General features: G+C 36.8%; 1 protein-coding gene across 1 annotated transcript; it reads right to left on the reverse strand.

Annotated features, from left to right (window-relative positions):
* Positions 1 to 258: 258 nt before the first annotated feature.
* On the reverse strand, positions 259 to 4,960 carry LOC143600034 (actin-related protein 8-like). Its single transcript, XM_077077838.1, has 12 exons — positions 4,586 to 4,960; positions 3,381 to 3,457; positions 3,100 to 3,170; positions 2,945 to 3,024; positions 2,750 to 2,811; positions 2,564 to 2,661; positions 2,378 to 2,456; positions 2,150 to 2,292; positions 1,649 to 1,797; positions 1,436 to 1,569; positions 446 to 564; positions 259 to 370 (listed from the first exon to the last, which is right to left on the reverse strand). Exons 1-12 carry the CDS (start codon positions 4,933 to 4,935, stop codon positions 287 to 289), a joined length of 1,446 nt encoding a protein of 481 aa, XP_076933953.1. The 5' UTR covers positions 4,936 to 4,960; the 3' UTR covers positions 259 to 286.
* Between the last annotated feature and the right edge of the window lie 7,470 nt (positions 4,961 to 12,430).

Consider the following 12,430-nt stretch of genomic DNA (forward strand, 5'->3'; position numbering starts at 1 on the left):
GCAGCAAACATACATAACAAATCATACAAGCTACTCCCATTGTTGGTGTCATAGCATTTAAACTCAAAACTACTTTACTCTTAATAATTAATAAAGCTAACAATAACAATTAAAACAATATAAGAAATCCACATTCTATATTTGCCATGTTATTATGTCAATGCAATTCAACACTTACAAAGCCACATCATTTTTATTCTATTTATTTATTTATTTATAAAAACTACTATTACTATTATTTTTATTTATTTATAAACTTTACTATTATCCTTGAATCTCGACTTCATCATACAAGGTTTCTTCGGTCACTTCGGGCCTTGGACCGAAACTCCTTTTTGGTGAGGCACCATGAGTTTGGGAAAGTGCTCAACTGCAACCAAGCCAAAAGCATGTTATGTTTTTTGTAGTTTTCCCTATGATAAACCAAAGGCTAATGATGACTTACATTGCTGATGAGTTTTGCCCCATACCAAGCGGAATCTGCACCGTAAGGGGGTGGAAGAACTTTTATTCCATCGGCTACGGAAGGGGAAAGAAGGCCATGTAGTTCCTTCTCTAATCTTTCTATGGTTGGAAAAAACAACAATTAAAGAAGAAAATAATCACCGGCAATCGATTTAGTTAACATAGGGAAATGTTCTGATTTCTGAAGACTGTCATAATATTGAAATCAGTCAATCACATGGTACAATAACAAACAATGAGCCAAGTGGCGTAAGAAGTAGTGGTGTAAACATGCTAAGCCGCTAGTGAGCTACTCAAGATCGGTTCACTAGAAGATCGAATAGAGCTTACAATAAACCAACTCGAGCTTAAATGAGCCCGAGCTTAAAGTTGAAGCGTATTTAACAAATGAGCTCAAGTCCGAGCTTGACTAGGCTCACAAGCCTAAACAAGCCTATTAATTATATAACTATATTGTATGTATAGACGATAGTTATGATGAAAACAACTAGATAATGTATACTATGTTGTATCATGTATGCATAAAATTATAGCTGCTTTTTAAAATAATTTGACTGAAAAAGTGAAAATTTTTTTTTTTTAAATTAATTGTTAGGGTATAAAGTTAAAAACATTTTAATTTAAATAAAAAAGTTACATAAAATATTAAAAATATAAATAAATATTGTAGATATAATTATGGTAAAAATAAGTAAATAATATATATATATTATGTACATATATAATAACAATTATAATTTACAAATATATATAACATAACTTTATACATGTAGATATAAGTTAATTAATAATAATAAACGAGTCGAGCTTGAGCTTGAAAATTACTCGCAAGCCTATCTCAAGCTTTAGATGTAGAGCTCAAGCTACTTAAATTAACAAGCCAAACCCGAGCTTACACGAGCTCGGGATCGGGTCGTCTCCTTTACACCCCTTGTAAAAAGGTAATTTTGGTGATACTTGATTATTATACCTGCTAATCCTGGTAAGCATGCGGTTCCTCCAGATAAGACAATGGTCTTGGACCAGCTTTCATCGGTAGTCAACTCAGCCGCGTGACAATGGTCAATACAAAGTGCCACTGCCTGATGCAAACCCATTGCACGCCTGTACACAAAAACGGATTATATCTCATAATAAATATAAATATTACAGAAAGTCAAAGTCAAAGGTTACATATACATACATTCCTGCAATACGTGGCTGGAATAAAATCTCTCCTGTTTGAAACCGTTCCCGTGCAAGTGTAAACCAACCTGCAGCTGCCACCTCATATGATGCTTCTGTATCTTTGCATAATTCGGCTTCATAGTCGAGAGCAACATAACACAGATTCTGCATGGGTTGAAAATGATGATGTGTCAACTTTTGACCATGTTGACTTTTCATGAAGTGGTGCTGACATGTGGACTTTTGACCATGTCAACTTTTGAATAATAAAAAAAAGATTGTTTTAGCTTTTGTCCATGTTGACTTTTCGTGATGTGACTTCTAACCATGTTGACTTTTTACAAATTGTCGTTAACTTTTGACCATGTTGACTTTTAGTGAAGTAGTGTTGACATGGAGTTTGAAAAAAGGTTGGTTTTTATTTACCTTAGCTAAAAAATTTTAGAACTTCTAATGGTTTTCCCTGACCTAAAATAAACTGCTTACTTTTTTGCCAATTTAAGTTATTTGTTAATACCTCTTTCAGTGACCTCACTGTGTATAATGAATCAAAATGCAGATTTCTCTGCTGCATTTGCTCCCTAAGATATCCTGTAAGCTTTAAAGCTCCAACTCCCACAGCTTCCACACCCACTTTGCGCATTATCTTACCATGTAAAACTGGAAATACAAATTGCAGCATGCGTTAAATTATAATTCAAATTTGGTCAAACATAACATTATCTGATCAACAGAATCGGCATACTTGGGACAACAGATGTTTGATGAAAACCTATGTTAACAATTCCTGATGTTCTTTTTGCTGCAAACAAGGCTAACGTTGCCTGTAGCATGGTTGAGATACAACAATAGGCGAGTAAGAAACAATATAAAAATTATTTTTTTTATTATTATATTTTGAAATTATAAGTTAATAAGTGGTTAGTCAAACCTGACTGACTGCACAAACAGAAGGAACATTCATGCCAAATAATGCCGAGTGTATTGCTTCTTTAAGCTGTCTTCTTGCAGCTTTAGCAGCTTCTGTATCTATACAAATTTAAGGAAGAATTATATCAATTTATATAACTCAAAAAAAAGAAAAAAAAAAGAAATGAACGGATTATAAGAAGCATACCATCATATTGGCATAATGGAACTGAGACAATAATTGACTGGGTGGATGGTTTCACTTGCATCCTGCATATTATTTCATTTATATGGTCAAGAAAACTAAAGATTCAAATATGATGAAAACATTTTCTTCATTATATAACACACTATTTTTTTAACCGTTTGATATAACAAATTATTGTCTCATTTAATGCAATACCTGTTATAAATTGTTGCAAAGAAGTGACGAAGTCTAGAGTACATTGGAGTCTCGATATTACCAAATTCGTACATGTAAAACTAATCTCTCAGAACCTTAAATAATAAAGTTAATATATTGTCCCAAAAAAATTAGTTATTAAAACTGTCATGTACCAAGAACGTTGCTGATCGTCCAGATGGAGAATCAAACTTGCTCCAACCAAATTTACAATAGCCAGAACCACCTTTGTAAGAATCAAAACAAAAACTGTTCAATTATATCTATTTAATTAATCAATTATTAAACCTCCAAACACAATAGAAACAAGAAAAAATAATTTAAAACAGCATACAACCACTTTCATGAGCATATGAGGTACCATCATATTCAATATTCTAAAACAATTTAAATTTGATATGAAAGTATTTAATTTGATACATAAACGATTACATACCATCAACAATTATAGCTCCAGGAACATGTGTTCGTAATCCATAGATATTCATAAATGATTGCATTTGGGAACATATTCTACAATCATAGATTAAGATTGTTAGGCACATCCAATGATAATTAAATAATTGTACAATCATTACCAAACCCTGACAATGGAGTACAGTACAAAGGAAACATAATCAAACATATCTTCTGGTAGTTATATAACAATAAACCTAACTAATATATTCTCTCTAATAATTCTTTCATCCCAATACTCATGTCTAGTGCTTTAAGGAAACTACAAAACTAATTCTACCGATTGCACTCATAAAGCTAACTCACCAAATCAAATTGAATATGATCTGTAGGCCTGTAAATGAGCCTAGCGAAGTTCGCTTATATAATAAGTGAACAAATATGAATAAAATTTTTTGTTCATTTAATAAGACAAACGAAACATGTTTCATTTGTTTATTTGCATTCGTTTATGTTTGTTCGTATATGTCAGTTTAAGTCCGTTCGTTTAACTCATTGGCAATGTAACTTTACACAATTAAGATGCGCTCCATGCAGTCGATATCACCGATATATCAGTTATCGGTCCCTTGGTAAAATATCGGTCCTAATCTCGATCATGATATTATTGGCGATATTGACTGATATTTGTCCAATATATCGCCGATTTTCCCGATATCAGATTTTTAAGTCTTAATTGTCAATTTCTGGCGTTTAATGAGTCTTTATATCAGTTTCAACTTGCTACAATGTATTGTAAGTTGCAAAAGGTTAATTTGTTAATGGTAGGATAGTATAATGAATTTCTATATAAATTCTGCATGATATTAAAATACAGATATCCCACGGAAATCTCACCGCGATAACCGATATTCGGTCCTTGACCAATATCCTATACTTTTCCACATAGGACGTGCATTTTAAATTTTTGAATGAATTGTGTACTTACTGTTTTATTAGTGTTTGTTTGTGTTCCTTTAAGTGTGTTCATTTATGTCCGTTTGTGTGTCATTTAAATTTGTTCATTTATGTTTGTTCAACAATGTTCATTTATGTTCTTTCACGTCCGTGTCCGTGAACTGTTCGTTTAGATTTTTAACGAAATACATGTCCAATTAACTGCCCGTTCTTGACAGGCCTAATAATTTATATTTATAATATATTCACAACCAAATAACCTAGTAATAATTAAAACAAGAAGCATACTGAAGAGGAAAACCAGATCGCAAATTAACTTCCGAGAAGAATATAGTCTCCCACGGCACCTGCTGATTCTGCAGGTAATGCATCCACAACTTATTATCAGACACAATTAACCTCCAGAGCTTACAAACCGCGGTGAGTCGAGCGACGTCGTTTGGCTGAAGCAGCTTCACGATCTGCATAAACACATCGAGAGGTATCCGATCGAACTCTCCAGTAGAGGACGAGCACATCATAATCTGATCGGATAAGGCTGCGTGAGAAATCGAATAACTACTCAAATTTGGAGTGTTTTTGTTTGAGTTTGTGCGGTTAGACACCGATTCCCAGACTTTTTTTAACAGATTCGACATATTATTATTAATTAAAGTAGAATTATTGTAAAACTGATTGTGATGAGATGTGTGAGTGAATGAATGATGGTAACGGTGGTCAAATATGGTGGGTGGTGGTAGTAATTAGTGAAGGAAGGACTGAGGTGTCGAGGTGGGATGAAGATGGCCGTTTGATTTGATTGTGGTGGGTCCTACCATTTGTTATTCTGTGCTATCTTATGTTTATTTATTTGTATTTCTCACTTTTGAGTTTTCACCCTTTTAGTTTCATTTGTTTAATGAAATTGATAATAGGCTATCGATCATCCTATAAGTTTAGTTCTTAATTCAATTTGATGTTTTATTTTTCTTATTGTTACTTTATGTATGTATGTATATTGTTTTGGACAAAAATCTGCTAAGGATCAAGTATTCAAATCTGTTATGTAAGGTAAGATGCTAACTCGATAATGACAAGTGCGTAATTGTAATATTGGTGAACACAAAGGTTTGATCACGAGGGAAAAAGCCATTAACCAAGATAGTCTTACTTCGGTCAAAACTTATCAAGGTAATCTTTGGTAAAATAACTCCAGTCAAGTATTAATAAGATAATCTTTGGTCGGATTACTTTAGCAATGATCAACAAGGTAACCTTTGGTCGACGAGTATATGATTATCGTGATCTCCGGCACAAAAAACCCCGGACGGTGAAAACTATCACCGTCAAGTTTATTAATGACAAAAAAGGGTTACAATGGTGGAGTTTATGATCAAAGAGTACAAAATATCTAAGTGTGTGTGTATATGAACTGCTAGAGAGAGTTCTTGAGAGAGTTTCTGAATGTGTGCAGCCGTCAATGAGTGTATCTATGTGTGTCCCCTAATATTGATCATAAACTCAATATAAATAATAAAAGAAAATAACAACTAGCTCTTATTTTTAAGGAACTACTCCACTAGTTGCTCCCATAACTTTGACCACGTGCATAAAGAAGTCTTGTAGCGAAAGTTTAGGCAGACTTGGTCATACAGCCGTTATACATAGCTCTGGAACTCTTCGGGAGGATAACTGATCCAGACAACTCTTCAAGGATAACATATCCTCAGTACTCAGTTACTTGTGACTCAACAAGAAGTCCTATATATCCGCCACTTCTCCCACTAACTTAGTCTTCAGCTTTGACCACGTGCTGCAGGTGCCATGTAGCGAAATATTAGGTAGACCACGTCCTATAGCCGTTATACCTATCAAATATTAACCTACACATGAGAAACAATCATTAGTAATACCAATTGCTTGAGGATCCTTGATCCTGACAGAATCTGGAACACATTCTAAGGATAACTGATCCAGAAATATGCCAAGATAACGTATCCACAGTGTCAAATTTCCGTGACCTAACAATTGCCCCCAAAATGGCGGTTGTGATAATATCGCAGCTGTCATTTTGCCTTTGAATTCAGACTTCTTGCAAAAACATATGAGATTTGACAAGCTAGATATAATTATCATATATATATATATATATATATATATATATATATATATATATAGTTTACTTTGAGAACTTCCTTTCAAGCTATATATCCAAAACTTCTTATTCTTCCTGCAAATCATGAACAGCTAGTAACACCTGTTTAACCCGGGTGGACGGTTCATCTTTCATATGGTGAAATCCGGGTTAAGGGTTTTGGGTAAGTCCAGGTGACTTATGATTAATAATTGAAAACTTTTGACTATTCGGTTGTTATTGTGAAAGTTTGTTTGATATAGCTTTAGCTTTATTGAAAGTTTTGAAAAATAATCTTAAGTAAAAGATTTTCAGGATAAAATATCCTTGCAAAATTAATTTAAAGATCTTAAATCCTTAAGTAAAAGGGTCTACAAAGATCTTAGCCAAATAAATGTAAATTGACAAGTAGAAATCATACCATAAGGTCTAATTAGACATAAGTTACCATAAGTAATGATCCCTCTGTGATCCTGCTAGAAGCAATTTAAGGATTTTGAATCCATAACTCTTGATCTTCACAATGAACTTAGAAAATCTGTTGCAAACAACTTATAATATTAACTGGGATTAAACCCATTAAGCTGGGGACAAGCCCATAAAATAACCTGGGGACAAGCCCGTGCAACTGGGGACAAGCCCGTGTAATTGGTGTTAAACTGACGACATGGCCCTTGAGAAGAGGTGAAAACCCCTTAAACCTTAGGATTAAACTGGCGACAAGGCCCTTGAGAAGAGGTGAAAACCCCTTAAACCTTAGGAAATGGTACGTCTACCATAATTCGTAGGATCCTCCATATAGCCGGAAACAACGAAATTGTCAGCCACTAAACGTGTACTGGTCCCGCTGCCCCGGACTATACATCGGATAGCGTGCGCAACTGGCGATCGTGAGAAAGGTGAAAACCTTTAAACCGTAGGGGATATGACCATCGGGGGTCATATCCAAACGTGGGCTAGGCCAAGAGAAATAAGATAATACCTCAAATGCAAGGAGAGGTGGCCAACCTCTTGAACATCAAATGATTCATTATAATCCTGCATGGTTATTCAAAACTTGGAAAAAAATAAAGTGTTAAGAATATATTATCCTTAAATTAACAGTAATAATTCAAAAAGAATAATTGATCAGAAAGATGTTACCGAATCAAGGATCCTAGATCCTTTTTTGGATAATATATCCTCTCAGGATAATGAATCCTGATCAGAAAAAATATTTCTTGAGATGGATGGCATTCCATGCTCTTGGTAACCTATTGCCTTCCACTGTGAGCAAATGATATGCCCCCTTTCCTGCTTCCGACTCAATTTGATAAGGTCCATCCCATTTGGGCGCTAGCTTCCCATCAGCCGGATTTGTTATGTTTTGGAAGGCTTTCCTTAACACTAGATCTCCTTCTTGAAATCTTCTGATTCTGATATTTTTGTTGTATGCCCCAGCTACCCTTTGTTGATAAGCTGCCATTCTGATCTTTGCTAGGTCTCTGAGTTCTTCTATAGTATCCAAGTCTTCAAGAAGTATTTCTTCATTGGCTTCAGGATCACGGATGCTCGTTCTCGCAGTAGGAACCACCATTTCTGTGGGAATTATTGCTTCTGATCCAAACACCAATGAGAAGGGTGTTTGGCCTGTTGCATTTTTAGGCGTAGTCCTGTCAGCCCAAAGAACATAAGGAAGTTCTTCAGCCCATTTTCCCTTCTTGGATCCTAGCTTTTTCTTTAGATTGTTAATGATGATCTTGTTGCTAGACTCTGCTTGGCCATTGGCTTGAGGATGAACCGGAGTGGAAGTAATCATTTTAATGCCCCAATTGTCATAAAAGTTAGTGGTTCTATTCCCAATAAACTGGGAACCATTGTTACAAACAATTTCAGCAGGAATACCAAATCTAGTTATAATATTTCGTTCAATAAAAGATATTACTTCCCTTTTCTCGGACTTGCACGAATGCTTCTGCTTCAATCCATTTGGATAAGTAGTCAGTCATAGCAAGCATAAAGACTTTTCCACCGGGTGCTTTTGGTAGCTTGCCTACAATATCCATACCCCATTTCATGAAAGGCCATGGGAGGATATAGGATATAAAGGCTCCGCCGGCTGATGAAGGATGTTTGCGTGTATTTGACAAGCATCATATTTCCTTGAATATTCCATTGCATCCTTCTTCATCGTTGGCCAGAAGTATCCGGTTCTAAGTATTCTAGAAAATAATGCTCTTCCACCTGTGTGATTGCCGCAATCTCCTTCATGAAAATCCTTGAGTACTTCTTTGATCTCAGGATCCTCAATGCACCTCAAGTATGGATCTGCAAGAGATTTTATGTATAGCATATCATCTAATAAAATATATTGAGATACCTTGAGTCTGAAGGATTTTGGATTCTCCGTAGTTGGGATCTCTCCAGTCTGAATGTACTTTTTGATCGAGAGGATCCAGGATCCTTGATAGTCCGAGGATAATGGATCCCAAAGTACAATCTGCTTATCACTTGTTATTTCCCCAACTTCTTGCTCTCCCATTGCTGGCGAGAGTATGTGAATAATTGGGATCTTCGTATTTTCTGGCATTTTTAGGGATGAGGCTAAATTTTCTAAGGCGTCTGCCCCAACATTTTCCTCTCTTGGTACCTGTACTATACTAAACACTTCAAAGGATTTTGCTAATTCCTTCATAATTTCTAAATATTTGATCATATTTTCACCTTTTACGGTATAAGAACCGTTAAAGTGGTTAGTAATGAGCAAAGAATCCATGTAAACTTGAAGATACCTGATCCTCATACTTTTGGCTAAAAGTAAACCCGCTATGAGTGCTTCGTATTCTGCTTCGTTGTTGGTAGCTTGGAATGCACATGCAATGGACTGGGGTATTATGTCCCCCTGTGGCGATTTCATTAGGATCCCCAATCCTGTTCCTCTTACATTGGAAGCACCAACGGTGAAGAGTATCCAAGGATCCTTGGTCTTTTCTAGTTGTTGGACCTCCAAGTCAGCTTCTTTTTGTAGATCACTAGTGAAATCAGCCACAAAGTTCGTCAGTGCTTGAGACTTGATTGCTGTTCTTGGCTCATATTGGATATCATATGCACTTAATTTTACAGCCCACTTGGCCATTCTACCTGATAACTCTGGTTTTCTAAGAACATTCTTCACAGGATAATTAGTTCTCAAAATAATAGGATGAGTTTCAAAATAATGTCTTAATTTAGTAGAAGCCATAATAATTGCAAGAATTAACTTTTCTAAATGAGAATACCTGGCTTCCGCATCTAGAAGACTTTTACTTACATAGTAAATGGGATGCTGTTCACCTTCATGATCCTTCACCAAGACGACACTTACTGCGTTTCCTGAGACGGCTAAATACAGGTATAAGGATTCTCCATCCACAGGCTTCATTAAGGCTGGAGCTGAGGATAAGTAATCCTTCAAGGCTGTAAGCGCAGCCTCATGCCTTTCCGTCCATTCAAACTTTTTTATTCTTCCTAAGAATGTCGTAGAAGTCCTTGCATTTCTTGGAGGATCTTGAGATGAACCTATTGAGGGCAGCTATTCTTCATGTGAGCCTTTGGACATCCTTTGTGTTTGCAAGAGATTTCAGGTTGAGGATGGCTTCAATTTGTTCAGGGCTCGCTTCAATTCCTCGTTTGGTTACCATATATCCCAGAAATTTTCCGGCCTTAACACCAAAGTGGCATTTTGACGGATTTAATTTCATGTTATATTGGCCGAGGATGTTGAATGCTTCATTGAGGTCTCTAAGGTGATCCTCAGCTTTCTTTGATTTCACCACCATATCATCTATGTAGACCTCCATAGTCTTACCCAACTGATCCTTGAACATCATGTTGACTAATCTTTGTTATGTTTCCCCTGCATTTCTTAGTCCAAACGGCATAGCAGTATAACAGTATATGCTGGTAGGAGTCATGAATGCTGTATCCTCTTGATCAGATGGTTCCATTTGAATTTGTTGAAATCCAGAGGAAGCATCCATAAAGGTAAGCATTTCATGTCCTGCCGTTGCATCCACCATGGAATCTATATGTGGTAATGGGAAAGGATCCTTGGGGCATGCCTTTTTTAAATCAGTGAAATCGCCACACACCCTCCACTTTCCATTATTTTTTGAAACAACAACCACATTAGCTAGCCATCGAGGATACTGAACCTCTCTGATCATACCGGCCTTAAGAAGTTTTTCAACTTCTTCTTGTATGATCTTGTTCTTCTCAGGAGCGAATTTCCTTCGCTTCTGATGGATGGGTTTAACAGATAAATCAAGGCCGAGTTTATGAGTGATTACCTCTTTTGAAATACCTGTCATGTCCGAGTGCTTGAAGGCAAAAGTAGATCTTCTTTACCCTAAGAAGGATATTATATCCTCCTCAATCTTACTAGGGATACTGGATCCTAATAACACCTTTATTTCTGGATCTTCGGGGTCCAATGATACTTCTTTAAGGTCTTTCTCCCGAGCTTCCAGCACGTCCCTTGGATATTGCGGTAATTGTTATGCTATGGTTGGCTTGGCTGTTGGCTTCATTGACGATGAATAATAATTCTTGGCCCCCGCTTGGTCACCTACTATCTTTACAACTCCCCAAGGAGTAGGTAGCTTGATGCACTGGTGATAAGTTGAGGCTACGGCCTTCATTCCATGGAGCCACGACTTACCTAAAATAACATTGCAACAGGAAAGGTTATCTATAACACAAAATTTTTGGTAAAAATTTAACCCTTCGATATATATTGGGAGGTTGATGTCCCCCATTGTCTTCTTGGTTTCGCCACTGAAATCGACTAGCACCGAAGTTCTAGGAATGATTTCTGAATCCGGGATGTTCATCTTCTTAAGGACATCATGTTGGATAATGTTGACCGAGCTGCCACCGTCTACTAGGATCCTGCGTACATAATGGTTAGAGATAAATAAAGTAATAATCAAACCGTCGTGATGAGGATCCTGATTGTTCATTTTGTCTTCATCATTAAAAAAGATTCTCTTGTCTGTTGTTAAGGTGGTTGACACTATTGGTCGATCTCTGCTATCCATCTTTATCTCTTTAGCGAGTTTTTTTGCTGTAGAGAAAGAAGATCCACATATGTTAGAACCTCCGGAGATGAAATTGATCGTCTGCATATCCAGCTTGTCCCGATGAGGATCCTGGATCCTTGAATTGAAAAAGATTCTCTGATCAGTCACTCGAGTAGTGGGGATGAGTGACCTTCTCTCGTCGTCCATTTCAAATTCTGTTACGGGATCTTCTCTTATGGCACAAGAATCTTGAAATAATTCGTAGTCTCTGGAGACAAAGTTGATCACATGAGCATCTGGTGGTGGTGGTGTTGCTTTTTGTGGAAGGTCTTCAGGATCTTGGATTTCTTCCTTCACAAGAGTTATTTAAAGTGACCCTTGCTCAGGAGGTAACCAATTTCCCTCATTAAGCCGATGCATTCGTCTGTTGCGTGGCCAAAATCTTCGTGGAAAGCGCACCACTTAGACTTGTCCTTGAAGCCGACAACCTTTTCATTCTTTCGTGGCCACCTCGCTTTTTCTCCCAAATCCTTCATGGCACAGATCAAGCCATGAGTGTCCACAGAGAAACAATAATCGGAGATGCAAGGATAGTCTTCATCGTCATCTCCCTCTTCCACTGCCCGTACGTTATGATTGTTGAATTTGGCATACGGCTTCAAATTGTTATTCCTGTTCCAGGATACTTTATTCTTCTTGGGGGTTGGTTGTTTTGCTTGTCCAACAAGACGATCCTGGATCCTTTTGTCTTCTTCCAACCGGATGTATCTTAATGCCCTATTTCTGACTTCGTCTAATGTCCTGCATGGAGTCATCACTAAATCATCATAAAAGGGGGAGCTCTTCTGAATTCCCATCTTGAATGCTTCAACAACAGTAGTCATGTCAAGATTTGGGATTTCTAGAGCTTCCTTGCCGAATTTGGTGACGAAATCCCTAAGGGATTCATCACTAGGTTGGCAACACGATATAAATCACTGG

This window comes from Bidens hawaiensis, unplaced genomic scaffold (genome assembly GCF_021521415.1).
Source record: "Bidens hawaiensis isolate Kalapana, Puna unplaced genomic scaffold, B.hawaiensis_p1.1 tig00053238_1, whole genome shotgun sequence".
Taxonomy (NCBI): domain Eukaryota; kingdom Viridiplantae; phylum Streptophyta; class Magnoliopsida; order Asterales; family Asteraceae; genus Bidens; species Bidens hawaiensis.

Excerpts from the sequence above, each read along its gene's own strand:
- LOC143600034 (XM_077077838.1), bottom strand. The coding sequence starts at position 4,935 with ATGTCGAATCTGTTAAAAAAAGTCTGGGAATCGGTGTCTAACCGCACA. Across the intron at positions 2,457-2,563 it reads CTGTTTGTGCAGTCAGTCAG|GCAACGTTAGCCTTGTTTGC; the intron begins GTTTGACTAACC and ends ACCATGCTACAG. Across the intron at positions 2,293-2,377 it reads TCAAACATCTGTTGTCCCAA|TTTTACATGGTAAGATAATG; the intron begins GTATGCCGATTC and ends TTGTATTTCCAG.